The 17,535-nt window shown below is 30.6% G+C and overlaps 1 protein-coding gene across 2 annotated transcripts in view; it reads left to right on the forward strand.

Moving 5' to 3' along the window:
• Positions 1-17,535, forward strand: part of LOC130675458 (hemicentin-2-like) — a 441,088-nt gene that overhangs the window by 418,541 nt on the left and 5,012 nt on the right. Inside the window, exons 12-13 of one of the 2 annotated variants that reach the window (XM_057481164.1) lie at positions 3,599-3,883; positions 10,428-10,667. In XM_057481164.1, coding sequence (XP_057337147.1) covers positions 3,599-3,883; positions 10,428-10,667 — 525 coding nt within the window. The remainder of the gene's footprint in view (positions 1-3,598; positions 3,884-10,427; positions 10,668-17,535) is intronic. The other variant, XM_057481165.1, reaches the window with a different exon arrangement.

Genomic DNA, 17,535 nt, shown 5'->3' on the forward strand with positions numbered 1-17,535 from the left:
AATAGTAATAAATAAAAAAACTCTAATTGAACGTTTCCATTATAGAAGCAGACCACAAAGTGAGCACTTTTTTTGTCGAATTAAAAAATAACGTCCTTAAAAAAAAAAGTGGTTGCAATGCACTTGTATTTGGACAATAATTATTAGATGTTTTCATTTATGTGTGCATGTATGTGTGGTTGGGTGGGTGTATGTTGGGGATGAAACGGCTGACGGTTTTAATTTTGACACAACACCACTTGGTTTAACTGGAATACGCGAAGTGTCAGTATTTTCGCGGATGACTACCGCTGGTATTCATGTGATATCGTCCAGCGTATAATTGGACTCATAATTTATTCACACCATCAACTCCATGTTATTTCTTATATGTAATTATAAAGGGGTACAAGTGAAGTATTCTTTTTATTTTTCATGTTACAATATTTAGTGTAACGTTGATATTGTCACATTTATTTTCTACTTTAATTACTCTATTATACTTTCATTTGTTTGCTGTTTGAAATATATTCTAGTATATAATTTTATCTGATTCTTTTTTGTTTTTTGTGACTAAATTAATTTTATTCAATAAAAAAGTAGAGACAGAGGTACAGAGATAGATCACGTGAAGATTCCATTAGTTGATAAATTATTTTCACGTCAAGTTTTATTATATTTCATTTAAAAATCTGTTTTCTCATCTTATTAATTGTTTAGTTGATAGGCTATGAAAATAAAAAAATTTGGTAAAAAGATTTGTTGCCGGTAAATCTTGTTTTTAGACTTTATGCATTTAGAAATTTTATACGAATGAAACTGAATGGTCATGTTGGGGCAAAATGAACTATGCGGGAAAAAAAATTAATCATTTTTATTTTTTCAAGTGATTGATATAAAATTCATACATATTTTTTTCTGTGTATAAGAACTGTATGGAAAAGAAAAAAAACTTCTCTAGCACAATCAAATTCTTAATAAAAAAGTTAAATTTTTTTTTAAAAGTCGTTCATTCTTGTCAGAGCGGTTTGCCTCCTACTTTACTTTAGTTGCTTCACTATGTTAATTCGAAGGGGTTAGAACTGAAGGGGCGCAAATGTAAAAAAAAACAAAAGGTGTCGTGGAACACCCAGTTGGAACAAAGTTCCTTTCACTATAAGACGTTTATTAAATAACAGGTACAATTAAACCAATTAACAATATTTGAGAGTAATTAAGTGAACAATGAAAAAAATAAATGGACGAATAGTTTAAGTGCATTCTCAGACAATACCCCCCCCACTTTTTAAAAATATTCGATGACCCTGAAATGTCATAGGGAAGCATGCATGCACTAATACGATTGAACCGATACTCACACAGCCTTCCCGATGAAAAAAGAATATATACAATTATATATAGACTATATATAATTATATATAGACTATATATAATTATATACAGGCTATATATAAATTGGATAGAAAAATGGCCCTACCCAATTGTATACAATTTGTATAAAAATTGTATACAATCCTATATAATTATGTACAGTTTTATATATTGCAATCATATAGAATTATATGGAATTGTATACAATTTGTCTAAAATTGTATATAATTATATAGACTTGTATACATTTTGTATAGAATTGTATACAATTTTTATACAGTTGTATACAATTGGGTCGGGCCATTTTTTGTATATAATTTTATACAATTGTATAAAATCTTTTTTCATCGGGTTACTAAGAACTGTGATTGGTTTTATTCCCACACAGCTCATACCGAGACTCCTCGAGACTCCAAACCGGGAAAGGGATAATATTTTTTGAAAGTAGGGGGTACTGTCTGAGAATGCCCTTAAACCATTCCTGCATTTATTTTTTCTATTTAACGAGTCAAAACTAAATACACTTGATTCAGGTTCGCTTCGCCTTATCTTCTTATGAAGTTACCGATTCGCTAACGATTTTCCGATGAGATTACGGCTTTTCCAACTTAAATTAAATTTTTTTAATATTTAGAGCTTCTTTTATCTTAGTTTGAACTTATTCGTCTTCACTTCAAGCACAACAATCATTTGCCTTACTTTAGACTTGCACAACTGAATCAAAAGCAAGCAGTATTTTTTAGTGTATGATGTGTTTTTTCGCGTTTTACATTAGTTTTGACTTTTCGCCTTATAATAGGGGTGTGCGAATCTTGTTCGAATTGAATCGAATAGTTCGAAAGATTCGAATAGTTCGGATGATTCAAATAGTTCGAAATTTTTCCATATCTTCGGTAAATAATATTATTGCATATGAGAAATTTAGTATTTATGGCTTTATTCAATTGAAAAACTATTATATTATTATATTTGTAGGGGAGGGTGGGGCAGAGCGGCCCCCCTGAAATTTTGACCAAAAAAAATTTTTTTTTTTTTTCGACTAATTACTATAAATCCGATATGTTTGCGCATTTTTACCCCTACGCATGACATTTGGGGCAAAATGGACAAGCCCAAAATTTTGAAAAAGTGATTTTTTCATATTTTTATCATCAAATTAAAAAAAAATTAGTATAATTCCACATTTCTAGCCCTACGCATAACACCTGGGGCAAAATGGACCAGCCGAAACTTCCGAAAAAATTATTTTTTCATATTTTTCGGCCGTTTCTTTATGTAAGAGGCAAATTTGGTCACTAAAAATTTATAAAAATTAAATTTTTTTTTTTAGTTGATAAATTTTTGAAATAAAGTAAAATTATAAAATTGATTTTTTTTTTAATTAAATAACAATTAGTAATTAAGGTAATCGAGAGTGAACGATTTTTTACGCTTTAAAAAATTTTTTTCGAGTAATATAAAACCAAAAATAGTTGTCAAGTGGAAGAAATACATTCTTAATGATGAAAACAATTTAAAAAAAAAAAAAAAACGCAAAAAAAAAATTTTTTTATCACTTTTTGAAGGAGGGCCGCTCTGCCCGACGAAAAAAAATTTTTTTTTCAGAATTTTGGCAAAATGTCCATAAATTTGTTCGAAATAGGATAAAAGTAAAGTGTTCTTATGGTTGAAAGCCACAAAAAATAATAATTGGCTTAGGGGGGCCGCTCTGCCCCACCCTCCCCTACTTGAAAATAGTCCACATGATCATAAATTCAATGAACGTGAGATTTAAAAAAGTTCGAATGTTTTGAACTATTCGAATCCTTCGAACTATTCGAATCTTTTGAACTATTCGAATCTTTCGAACATTTCGAATCTTTCGAACATTTCGAATAATTTGAAGGTTCGAGTATTCGCACACCTCTACCTTATAATTTAAGTCGAATGAGTCTAAAACAAGTAAATTTTGACTTGCTTTAGACTTTTTCGTCTTCATTCATGACTAAGTAAGCCAGTTAAGTCTAAACCAAGAGGAAAACTCAATGTATTTCATAACACCGTAAAAAAGTCATATTCGTCTCGTGAAAAGTGGCTCTGAATTTCGATTTGGTAAACCAATTCTAAATCAAGTTTTATTTATGACTCGTGTTTTTATTTAGTTACTCTCAACGCTATTGATTCATTTAATTGTACCCGTTATCTAATACAGATAGAAACTAATGTATATGTCTAGATCATTTATTAATAACACATTAAACTCTCGTAGAATCTTCTTTGGACGCAGGGAAACCGTATCCACTGCAAAATTGCACCGCACATAACAACAGCAACACAAAAATCCGAATATCATGTATTGAAGGATTTGATGGAGGACTTCCGCAGAAATTCGTTGCCGTAATGGACGATCGTAGATGGGAATCTATGAGTCCTAACTGGGTGTTGGAAATTTATAAGCCAACTACTGTTGCATTGTATGCCGTTAATATCAAAGGATCCAGTGATCCCGTTATTCTGGACGACATTGGCCTAAAAGGGGTCGCCAAATTCACTGGTAATTATCAATTGACTTCCAATTCTAATAATAGTACAATTTTATTTAGATAACCCGCATGCAAAAAATGTATATTTTTATTTTATATACGAAAATATATAATTATATAAAACGGCAAAAATTTATGTATGTTTGAATATAATGTTCATATAACTTGAAAGTATATTTTTTCTTATAATATAAACTAGAAAAGAAAATATATATTTTATTATAGAACATTGTATATTTTCAAAATATAATTTGCCGGTTATAAATTCCAATATAACGAAATATATCCGAGACATATATTTTAAAGTATAATAACTGTTATAAAAAAAAAATAGTTTTTCATCATACTTTTCCAATATATCGCATTATATATTGGATAATATACTTAAAAAAGTTTGGAAAATCCAAAAGTGCACGACTCATAATGCTTATTTGATCGTAAACATTAAAATATTCCGAAAGTGTAATGTCGCAGACAAAATAAAAAAAATAAAAATAAATAAAATTTGAAGTACAAATGTTATTTATTTATATAAAAATGATAAAAAAAATAATTTTATTTAAAATAAAAAAAAAAAATAATAAATTTCAAACGTAAAAAATTCCGAAATTTTTCGCCGTACGATCTGTGAAAAATTTTACTTTTTTTTTTCTATTTTTATTTTTCACTTGTTTATTTATTATTTTTATTTATTTATTTATTCGTCTAATCTCAATTTTTTATATTTTTATTTTCGAAATACCCGCGCCAAATGAATCGGTTAAAAGTATGGCGCAGGCACACTGGGTGATAGTATGAGAAAAAAAGTACCACGCATGCGCACTTGTTAAGACGAATGTCCACACATATTTTTTAGGCTAAAATTAAAGAAAATTCGATTTAATTTTTTATTAATTACAATTGCATAACACAAAGTTAGATAGCCATTTTCGAAAGCAAATTCTTCTAGGGCAAAACGAGTCATTTAAAAAAAAAATGGAGTTAAATTATGGATTCTTTTTCGAGATATTGTGTTTTCAAGCTACAAAATTTTTTTACTGCTTGACGGGAGAATATTTTAGTTTATCTTAATGATTTTCTCGTTTCAATTGCACTGAATTTGTTTTTGAAAATCGCAGAAATAATCTTTATTACATTGTCTGTAAATTGGTGCATTATGTGAGATGTTTCTGTTCACTAATAAGACGATAATAACAGAAATAGTTGTAGAAAGGAGGCGAATAAAAATTTTCGATCGTAAAGCACTCCCTAATGCTTCGCATTATGAGTCGTGCAAAATGTATAATATAAATATTTTTTTAATCGGCAAAATGAACACTCAATTTATCAGTTTAACTCAGGAAAGAAAATAAAGGTACAGATTAATGAAGAAAGAACAGATATCTCAGTACATATTAAGTAGATCTGACCATAGACGTTTATATGTTAGTGTGCGTTTCAATCAGTTTTATGTCATCCTACAACTCTGACTACAAAAAACTGAATTAAACTTTTTTAGGTTTAAAACATGATATAGGCTTGGAATAAACCTTTTAGATTTAAAATTTTATAAGTCGATAATATATATTAGCTTATATATGAAAATTATAAAATTACTTATGTGTTTATAATATAATTTTCAATATACAGAATTTATATAACTTGAATATATGCCAACATATATTATTATATATCATACTTGTATATTTTGAAAATATATAATTATATAATTAAAACGGCAAAAAAATAGTTATTTTGATATATATATGACTTCTTATATAAATAATTATATTGTAATATATAATGTGTTATATTATTCAGTATAATTTTAGGATATGAATTTTAATCATACGGGAAATTTCTTTTTCAACTTCCCGCTATGAAATTTTTTTTAGTCTTTAAAATGAATATTATTTTAAGCATACCCTGATATCGCCAATTATTTTTAATTTGAATAGTCAATATCCGTTAATATCGTTTTAACTATGCCGTGCTATTTAAATAGTCAATACTACTTTTAAAGGGTTAATGTCTTTCTAACAATACCTTCTAGTATGTAAATGATCTCTTTAAATGGTTTCATGGCATATAATAAAATAAATGTATAGTTATACAAGCTAATGTATTTATTTTGGAGCCAAGTTGGCGTTGAAACTATAAAACATTTTAACACGAAACTTGCGTCGTTAGATACAGTATTGCCCAGAGCTGTTATTTTTATCTTTATTTTGTTTATGTCCAATATATTTTATTTATTTGGTTTTGCTATGCATTCAATTTGTTTTTGCGCGAGTCATGTATTATTTATTGCTTTTTATTTTTTTTTTCAAAGAAATAAATTCAACTTATATCAGATATATTATTTATAAATGCAGTAGTGAGTCGTTGATTTTTTCGTTTCTCTTGATTGTAATTATTATTTATAAATGCAATGAACTTTATTATTTTTTCTGATAAAATCAAGTGTTGAGATTTTTCGAATAACATCAAGGGAATTATGAATTTATGAAATTCACGATTAATTGTGAAATTTTTATCATATCCAGACAATATCGGGCAGTAAAAAATATTATTTTATACACCGCGAATGCGAAGCAGTGCTCTAGTGCTCTACTGTCGCTAAATTTTATAACTGCACTGAGAAACAAATTTTCTCTTGACTACTAAATTTTAGTTATGGCAACAAAATAATTTGATTGCCCATCGCCAATCATATATTTGGTTGTTTTAACTAAATATTTTATAATCCACCAACAAAACAAATTATTAGAAACTATAAAATATTTAGTAAAGATTATTACGCGTTAAGTAGTAAGCGTAAAATCAAATTGATTACCTGTAGAGCTTATAAAGTAATCATAATGAAATATATGAGTGATCCTTAGAGAATGAGTTATTAATAATAATTAAATATTATTTTAAAATGACAGGATATTTATTCAACAATTAAATAAATGCATATTCAGATAAATAATTTATTTCTTTGACACGTCCTTTTTTTTGTACCATGACAAAAATTGTTCAGGGAAACATTAATATTAAACATTAATGTCATAGTTTAAAACAGGATACCCCTATATTACTATCAAAAAAAAGTTATCGTCACTGCTAATTTACAGCAGATAACCTGTCCCGTAAATGCTTCAAATTGGGAATATAATAATTCTGAAATAAGTTTCCTACCAGGGACACTACAAGTGGTGATATAGGCCTATACTTTCTGGAAAAAGTTCCCATAAGTATGGGAACAATTTTCATCATCATGGTAACAGTTCCCATATCGCAGGTAAAAGAATTATGGTAACGATTACTATAATATTATAGTAATAATAACTATAATATATATGGGTGCCGTTCCTACACAGTAAAAAATATTTTGCGGATATCACTATGCCAGTATGGGCATCGACGCCATACTGTATGGTATCGAAGATTTTTATAGGTTATAAAATTGTATGCATAGATGATTCAACCATTGCGGGAATAGTAACATTGGCAATAGTTGGCGCGGACGCCGCAATGTCAGTTTGGCCGTCAGGCCCATACTGCATTGCCGTATCCACATTGTTTTTGGCCAATAAACCTAGTCTAACGACATCTGTGTAGTTTTGGTGGTAATACGATAGTATACATTGATTGACACGCTAGAAATTATGGCGGCAATAACTAGTAGCATTGTGCCCTCGGCATTGTAGTATGGGTCTCAGGGCCATGCTGTTTTGCCATGCCTGCTATGCATACGTGTGAGCAATACAATAGCTCCAGTACTATACAGTATAGTAAATAACGCCATACTTCTGGGACTCGTTACAATACTGTCTTGGAATATGTCACATACTATTTTAGTATTTGTCTTGAGACCATACCAGCATGGTGTTGAACGCCATGCATTTCTTACCGTGTATAATCAACATTTCAAAAAAACCGGTTACCATGCATTTTGGGAACCATTCCCATAATATATTGTAATTGTTACCATAAATTTCTCTCCGTGTATAGATAAATACGGATTGCGGGTATTGTACTGTCAAAAAATATTTTGTGTTCATTAATCAGATAGAACTTTTGTAGCTTACTCAAAATATTACACGAGCATTTGAGGTTTGCACGTTTGAATTTTCCAAATACGTCTGTTCAAAATCATATTTATCACTTTTACAATTGCTTAAGGGAAGTAATTTTTTCTAACACTTCTTTACATCTGTGGTATTGGTAGGACGTAGCTGATTATAAAGGCATTGGTAAACTTATTATTTGTTCGTCAAATTTATTGAAACAATATAAGTAGTATTAATGTTACTATATGTAGCCAATGAAATTTTCTTGATTAATATATGCATCGATTAACGTGCCTAACACACAACAAAAAGTGAGTGACGTTCATTTTAACTAGAATGAATTTACGAGGAATGACGGCCAGTAATAGTACCAACGCGTTTAGACGCAATGTTCTACCATCGGCTTCCAACGTTAATGGTATTATAGCTATATCCAAGGAATTCTCGTCGTATCGCTACGAGTACGATAGACCACGATAAAACCACGAGTCACTCGATAAAATGGATATTCATGTATAGAGTTCATGTGGTTGGTCATAATACGTTTTAATGGAAACTCTAATAGTAAGAATTATAATATAAATAAAAAGAAAAGTTGTACTCATTTAAACACTGTTCTAATGTGGTTTTGACTCAAAATTATGTCAAAATAACAACTACTACAGCAACGAAAAAAATCTGAAAAATGATTTACCCTATAGGCCAGCTCCGAAATTTTCCACTGTTTTTAAGTTCAGAGAGCTCGAAATACCCGAGTCAAAAAACAAATTCGGATTTAAGTCTCAAAGTTCTCAATGAGGTTCTTATAGATTAAGTTAGAATTTTAAAATTGACAACAGTATAGAAAGTTATCCTAGTTTAGTCCTCAAAGTAGTAGTTACGACCAATTTTACCACTTTGAGGACCAAACTAAAATAACATAATCTGGATTAGAGCCTCAAAATACTCAAAACATACCGGAATAATTTTATCTGCATTTGAACCTCAAAAGTCTCATTCGACGTATTCTCTCCCCTCCCTTTTCTATCTAAAATTTTTCAAAGTCCGAAATACAACTATTCATTCGTTGAGGATTTTGAGGTCTTAGTTATAATTTAAAATCGATAAATTATTCGCATTTAGACCTCATAGTTCTCATTGAGGATTTTGAGTACTAAAGAAGAGTTACTTTCTGGGCGACAAATAAAATATCAAAGGAACTGAGGCTTTTGAGGACTAAACTAGAATTTGTTTTTTTAACTCCGGTAGTTATTATTTGAAAATTTTTTAGTTTTTTGACCTCAAAAAACGCTTGGACCAAAAGCAAAAATTCATTTCGCATTAATAAATTAACTCTTGTCCGACAATAAGAAGGACTTTTGGAAACTTAGCTTTGATTAAATTTTGCAGCAAATTAATCAAACGGTTAATAGAAGCTTCCTAGGACCCAAAACGTTAACATCTGATGATATCCCGGTTTTTGTAATTCGGACCTAAACCAATAACTTTCCTTTTTCTAAAAGTTTTCAACTTTCATAGTGAGAAGTTAAAAATATATAAGTACCCATAAATATAATAAAATAATGATCAAAATGCAAATGGAAACGTTGTTATGTTATGAGATATTTGAAGCCTAAACCGGAAATCGGTTCATCTTCATAGATAAATAATCGGTTTAGTGTTGTTATTATTAGCCTGAGAGAGAGAAGACCGCTAATATATACATATTAAGTTTCGTGCATGTAGATATATAGAAACCAATTTTGAGACTGTAACATAGTCTGGAGACTAGATGGTGGCCAGCCCACTACCACTACGCCACAGACTAGGAAGAGAACCACGCCAAATTTATGAGCTATTATTATGCATTCTGTTTTCTCTCTTCTTGCTCCGAGTAAAACACCACCCCTCATGCAAAGTGCCTTGCTGCAATACGGAAGCATCTAGTATATGTACGTCCAAATAACCGGAAATGCTTCTTCTCAACATTAGATAGTATACTATAGCACATACATGTATACATCTATACATATGTACAAGTTAAACAAAAACTTTATATGTATATTTATTTATACATATATATATATATATATATATATTATATATATCTATTTATATTAAATGCTAATTCAAATGTTTTAATAGACATTTATGTAAATAATTAGATTGTACAATTTAATTTAATTACAATGTGGTTGTATTTTGTCGTTATTATTAACATATATACTATCAGGTTGATATTATTAATTAATATGATGTGTCCAGTTTTCGTTGAGTTCTTTATTTTTGTTCATTTTCGTACTTAATTAAACGAATATTTTCTTCAAAATTACTAAAAGTTACCGAAAATTATATAGAATAAAGTAAAATTTAAATGTGCCGTGAATAGTAACAAGAAAAAACTTGAAATAAAACGTCTAATTAAATAATAATAACAAAAATTTATTGGATTTAGGCTTGAATATAATTAACACCAGTGACAGAAGATAGCATTGCATTACTATCGATCTAATTTGAATAAATTAATTTTTGATTAAAGGTGATTCAACGTCGTCAGTGGATATGTCACCAATTTTAATTGGTTTGGGCGGTACAGCAACAGGGTTGGGTCTCATTGTTACGGGTGTATTGATGGCATTGTGGAGACGACACGCAGCGACACCAACTAAACCAAAACAATCACAACAACCAACTATTTCTACATTCACCGGCAAGGGTGAAGAAGAAGATGGCAATCCTGATATTATACCTACTACTGTTTTAAGTAATCATTTATCAGGTAATATATACATTTCAATACGAATATAATACAATCAGAATATTATAATGGAGAGGAAAAGAATTACGGTGGGAGAAAAATCCCAAGCTCTCTCTGGAACCACACAGAGAAAATTAAGTAATTGTGTTTATTCAACGCATGCCTGATTATCGTGACTTATTATATCTGCAAAGCAAACCCTAAATGACCGTTTACCGATCGGTGGTTAATAATTCGTCAAAAAGCAAATGGTGTCCCATGTTCCTCAACAGCGTGTGTTTATAGGGTCATAAACAACCGCATTTGAATCCATAAACACATCCCTCAAAAGTCATTATCGACCGTTCTCAAAAACAAACTCTACTATTATCACTAAAGCAAATAATCTCGACACTAAATATATTCAGAATGAGTAGTACAATCAATCTAACAACTTTGATGTCAGTGTCTACGTATGAATACGTTGGTTATTTTTTATTAATTAAAAAAAATAAGAAATGAGTGGTGAGAGAAGTCAAGAACTAGTATCATATAGATCCCAACCTGATTTAGGGTTTACTTTGCTGATATAATAAATCGCAAAAATTAGACAATTATTGAATAAAGTATAGAGCATAGCACGTGGGTTAAGTCGTTATCCGTCAAACACAATGTTCTTAGCACTCGTCTCCGATGCAAATTAAGCAATCGCTGGCGCTCGTGCGTGTGCACTTACGACTCGTGTTAAAAACATTGTGCTTCCCAGATACAGTCGGAGCTCCCTAAAGTTGCTCTCTTCGTACAGGACCATTCCCTAAAGTTGCTTTTTCCCCTTCTCCCCACTCTGCACTCTCGTTAGGATAATTGATTCCCCTATGCGCGTTTCGATGCGTCACAAATTCGAAACAAACAGCGTGATACATATGCGTTGAGGCTAACCTCAAATCGTGATTTTGAAATTATTTTTAATATTTTAATATCAATAAATAAATAAAATGAAAAATACATAGAGTTTATAAAATAATCACTAATTTGAAGCATTGACTGAACTATTATTTGCCGACCGGAAATTTGAAAAAATAAACTAATAAAATTTATTACATCTCGAAAATAATTTTGTTCATTAATTGTTTTATTATAAGTTAGAGAATAGAGAATTAGAGAATTTAGTTGGTTTAACCGGGCACTCAGCTTGTGTTAGCCATTGTACCCGGGCCCAGTGAGGACAATTTTATAGTTATCGAAGAGGATCGCGGTCCTGGTGATCATTGTTATTAGGCCTTGCTTTGTTGCCAGTCCACCTAACAACGAACTTGCTAAGCCCACTGTCCTTCCGACAACTATTTATAATTTGACTACTGTAGATACTATTGTTGTGAGTTTATAGGTGGAGGAGACATAGTTTTTATTTCGGTGATTCCCCGCCCCGAGTCCAAGGAAGCACGTCGCGGGACACAGCCGCTGTCAGCAGTCCTTACTAGTTCAGGAAGAACCGGGACCTGGCGTTAGCTAAGCCCACCGTCGTTCGCCCGTCACTATGAGTCCTAGCCTTCAGCTACCGCGGCCATCATACGTCGTGTCCTTGTCATCGGGGGGTCTTGTCATCCGAAATTATGTCTCCTAAGAAGTTAATGTGGGTGTTATTATGGTCCATCCTTCAGAGCCCACTGTGTAGGATAAGGCACTTATACAATGGAGGATGCCTGTTCTCCAAGGGCAACGTTGGTGGTGGAGGACTTCCTCTATCATTGCTTTGACACGTTGGCTTACACCAAAGCTAGAGGTTCTGCGAATGTTTATGGGCCTCTGCCGCCACCAATCCTCGGCCTATACAGGTGTTCTTCTTTGATAAGAAGCCCCACCCGCTAGCCTAGTCATAGAAGCAGCAGAGCCCTGCAGATTCGATCGAGTTTTTGTGTTCCGCCATCATTTTGTAATGAAGTCGGCGCCACTTCAATTCGGTCGAAAAATTGTCGGTATTCCACCACCAGGGGAAAGCTGACAATGTAATGCACATAAATAGTATTGTGAAAATAAAATTCATTGGTGCATGCCGGAATCGAACCTGGTCCTATGCTTTGGTAAGCAAGTACCATGTTCGATAGGCTATTGCCAGTTCTTTTATTATAAGTTGCTCAGATAGTTTTATTAATGATAAAAAAATTGTTTTTCTAGGTTAAATATCTCGCATAACAGAATATGTATATAATCAACTATAGAAGTTTAAATCGCGTGCCAGAATCTTGAATTCTGATTCGTTTAGTAAAAAGAAGAGTGGGAGAAAATCTGAGCAACTTTAGAAAGCATGTCCTGTCTACTTTAGGGAGCTAGAAACTTTAGGGAGGGCAACTTTAGAGAGCTTCGACTGTAAAGACTCACTTAACCAACTCGCTATGCAATGTACTATTATTATGCTAAATTTTTAATTCCAATCATCTAGAATGATTGGAACGTTTTTCAGTGCAAAAGTAGTTAGTATTATAATGTTTTTTAATAGAATTAATAATATCTGGATGGTAACAGTTACTATCAGGATGGTAATTAATATTATTGAATGCTATGAGAAAATTGATCGAAAATTCAATAATTTTCAAGTACTACTGCAAAATTGTAAATTTTCGAGTACAAATATGATGACAAACATACCTAAGTTTAATTTATAAGATCCCTGGCGGTTTTGAAACAGCCTGGAAACACCCTGGGAGTGGAAACACGGTGGAATCATTGTGGATCCAAGGTGGTTACCCGGTGGGTTTGTGCCATTTTATCACCCTGATTTCACGGTGGTTACACGGTGGTAACACGGTGTACCCACCATGATTCCACGGTGTATCTACGGTGGTTACGCGGTGTATGTGGAATCACGGTGGGTACACCGTGTAACCACCATGGAACCAGGGTGGTTACACCGTGTAACCACCGTGGAATCAGGCTGGGTACACCGTGTAACCACCGTGGATCCACCGTGATTCCAGGGTGTTTCCAGGGTGATTCAAAACCGTCAGGGAATTTTCACGAGAAAATGACTAATTTTTAAAAGTTAAAATACAAGTATTAAAATTATTCATATTCTGAACTCTTTGTTTAGGTTTCCACTATATAAAAATGGTGTATTACCGTACGAAGGACGGTGTGGCTCATTAAGTTATAGATCAAATTGAACGGAATATAGTATAGTGCCGGATAGCTCAACTGGTAGAGCACTCGGCGCGATACCGAATTGGTCTGGGTTCGATTCCCAGTTCGGGCTATCTATATTTTTCTCTATTTATCTATAAATTGTCTTATTGAGAAGGTTATTTGCATGTTTGCATGTTTAGGTTTCCACTATATAAAAATGGCGTACTAGCCCTATTTTAATTTTACTTTTAAATTGTAAACAAATATTTTCTATTTAAATCCATAATTTAGTAATGTACATTTCATTGTTTAAAATGTTGAAATAAGTTACTGTAAAGTCACCTAGATCAGCGTAAAATAAAAATTTCCAAGCGAGAGAGCTTTTGTCAATAACTTTGAATGATTGAGTATGCTCATCAAAATAAGAATCATTCAAGTACTAAGTAATAAATCAAATTTGGTCATTATTAACATTTAGTATTTTTTGAACCTTGTATTTATTATAATTTCTGATGGTAACTGTTACCATCTGGATTATAAACATAACTATTTAGAATAGTAATCGTAATTAACTCTAGTTAACATACAGGATTGTCACATTTATTCTAAATATGGTAAATGTTACAAACTAGATGATTTATACAATCATCTAAATACCATTCACTACTATCGGATTGATGGTAAAAAACTTTACCATAACTAGATAGTAATTCCTATTATTTATTTTTCTCATTGCACTATAAATGGCTAAAGATAAAAGACCTAACCTCACTATAAAAACTCCGTATTCATTCCGCGTTCACGCCACAAATTTTTTACAGTGTACGATCTTTTATGTCATAAAGTAGATAAATTCTGAAGGCTGCATATTTTTTTTCTAAATTAATAGAGGTTCGAAGAAAAATAAAAATATTTTTACACGGTAATTTTGTATCCATATTAGAATAAACGATACTATGCCTTGTACATAAAATAAGTTGATAAATATTTTATTTGGTACCTCAATAAAAGTATACTGCCTTATTCTCAATATAAATATTTTTGTTCAAGCAATAGTAATAAACTTCAATAGCTTATTAAAACTTTGAATGAAGTCACGGTAAAAAAATTCGATAACCAGTCGATCCTATTTCTCGCAAGAAATGTTCAGTCAGAATCGATCGATTTAAAGAGTCTCCTACTTTATTTTTTCTTACTTATCTTACTTATGTGTACTTTAATGTCATAGTAAGCAGTACCAATTTATTACTTTTAGTCTGAAAACGTGCAAATCTGTGAAAAAAACAGTTTTTAAAATCAAACTTAAATCCGTAATGTCTTTTCACAAAAAATTTCCAATCTTTCAACTGAAAAGTAAATAGAAAAAAATAGAAATTCTTGTAAGAAGAAAGTTGTTTCGATAGCAAGTGACATTATTAGAACGTCGGATTTCTCAAAAAGAAAAAAAAAGAAAATTTCAAACATTTGCTATACGTACACTTTTAAAGTAAGTCCATAAAAAAAAGTTATCAAAAGACTTAAACGCTGCAGATCTAAAAATTTTATCTCAAGTTTTCCGCTCTCAATATCCAATAATAAAAGTTATTTTCAGAATGACAAATCAAGTTACGATTGAATTTAAATTCAATATTGTAAATTTGTGTGTCGAGAGTAAAGTGAACAAAACCAAACTAAATGCCGTCTAAGTTTATACCTATTGAGCCGAACTATTATCTATATATACATTCTTCCGGAAGATAACCTTAGTACTTATTCTAACAAAAAGTTATATAACATCACAAGTCATGCTACCCCTTACGAGGGTAAAGTCTACTTCTCCGCGAGATTAGCTAAGACTCGTTACTCTCAACAGTCACTTGAAAAATACATTCATTACTCACTCATTCACTTTCTTACTTTTATCTTTCACAGTACTCTTCTCAAGTTAAAACTTTCTCGCACCTACTCTGGAAGTACTTAGCGGTTTAATTCGCCAAAAGATTCACGCTTTATTCAAAAGATACAGAATAACTTTGATTATTATACTGTGGTAACAGATGGAAGACAGGATTTACGAAAATTACTTAATACATTTCATTATCGTCTAATTGTCTGTTATAATAATTGATAAATTATGCTTTACTTTATGATTGTAATAATAAAGACAAGGTTTTTGATTTAATCATAAATTTGAAAATTATTTTAACATTGTTGAGATTTTAAATGATCGCTGTGAGAATATAGTATCACTAGAAATTTAAATTGCACCCCCTAATTTCAACCAATAAGGAATCGTGGACCATATCCTTGCAATAGTTCTATACTCAGTTAACTTCATAACTATTTTCAATGCATCTATTTTAATGTAGAGGATAAATTTGAGTTATAAGATCATATGCTTTGATTTTTTCACGCACTAATGGTTTAGTGTCATCAGTGCGTTTAGTGCGATTAGTGCGTTTAGTGCCATAAGTGTGTTTAGTGTCATTGATTTGAATTTCACAGTAGAGTAGTACTGACTATTTGGATTACTATTGAACACTATTGAGACCTGGTCAACACTTATCACTTTCAGTAATATTGTAAAATTCACTAATTAGACTACTAGTTATCGCTCATAAAACGCGATTCAACATAAATCACTTCCAATAGTGCTGCAAGACTCAGTATTTGGAGTACTAATGATCATAAATACAATACTAATCACTTCCAACAATGTTGCAAGATCGATTAGCCAGAGTATCCCGCATGAAAAAAACTTATACTCTGAAATTATATCAGATAATATAATATTTATTATATTATAGTATAATTTAGAATATAAATAATTATATATTTAAAAATAACTACTTTTTTGCCGTTTTCAATATAAAATTTTATATTTTAAAAGTATATCAATATAATATATAATTTTATATTTTGGCATATATTATCATTATAAAAACTCCATATAATATTAGATTATATAAAAAAAATATATGTCATTATATAGTATCAATTTATAGGTTTACATATATTATGATTTTATAATTCAACTTATATTATTAACAGTATAATATAATATATAATGCTCGTATATAAGCTTGTATATATTAAAAGATATACATGACACTTTTGTGCTTCGAAAAATTTTCAGTTCCATGAATGCTCTTTCGGTATCCTCTAAAACTTATTTTCAATTCCTTTCAAGTTCGATCTACATACTTAATTTACTCAAATAAAATATATTCTCATTGATACTCACAATCATCGTCAAACTGAAAGTCTTTATTTTTTCATATTTTATTTTATGTTTTTAGATATATAATGTATTATATAATACAATATACAATTCAATATCTTGAGATTCTCCAACGTCAATTATATAAAAAAATATATTTAACAATGTAATATTTAATACATAAAAAAATATATTCTATTATATATCATTCCAATATATGTAAATTTATAATGAATTTTATAAGTTAAAAATTTTATTTTATAATTGTAGTACATATTATGAAAATATGTATATATCTTTTTATAATTTAAATTATAAATCAAAGTATAACTTTGAATTTATATAAATATTATATTTTATTATACATACATTTTTGCCGTTTTATAAAATTATATATTTACGGTATATTTTTTTATATATAATCAAAATATATGTTATTTTCATGCGGGTACTGATGGACACTAATAGAACATTATTCAAAACTAGCCACTACCAATTGTGTTGCGAGATCCATTAGTACTCCAACTATTGAACGCTAAGGCAACACAATTAAACACTAATCACATCCAATAGTGTTGTAAGATTCACTAG

Source organism: Microplitis mediator, chromosome 10, assembly GCF_029852145.1.
Source record: "Microplitis mediator isolate UGA2020A chromosome 10, iyMicMedi2.1, whole genome shotgun sequence".
In the NCBI taxonomy this organism is placed as follows: domain Eukaryota; kingdom Metazoa; phylum Arthropoda; class Insecta; order Hymenoptera; family Braconidae; genus Microplitis; species Microplitis mediator.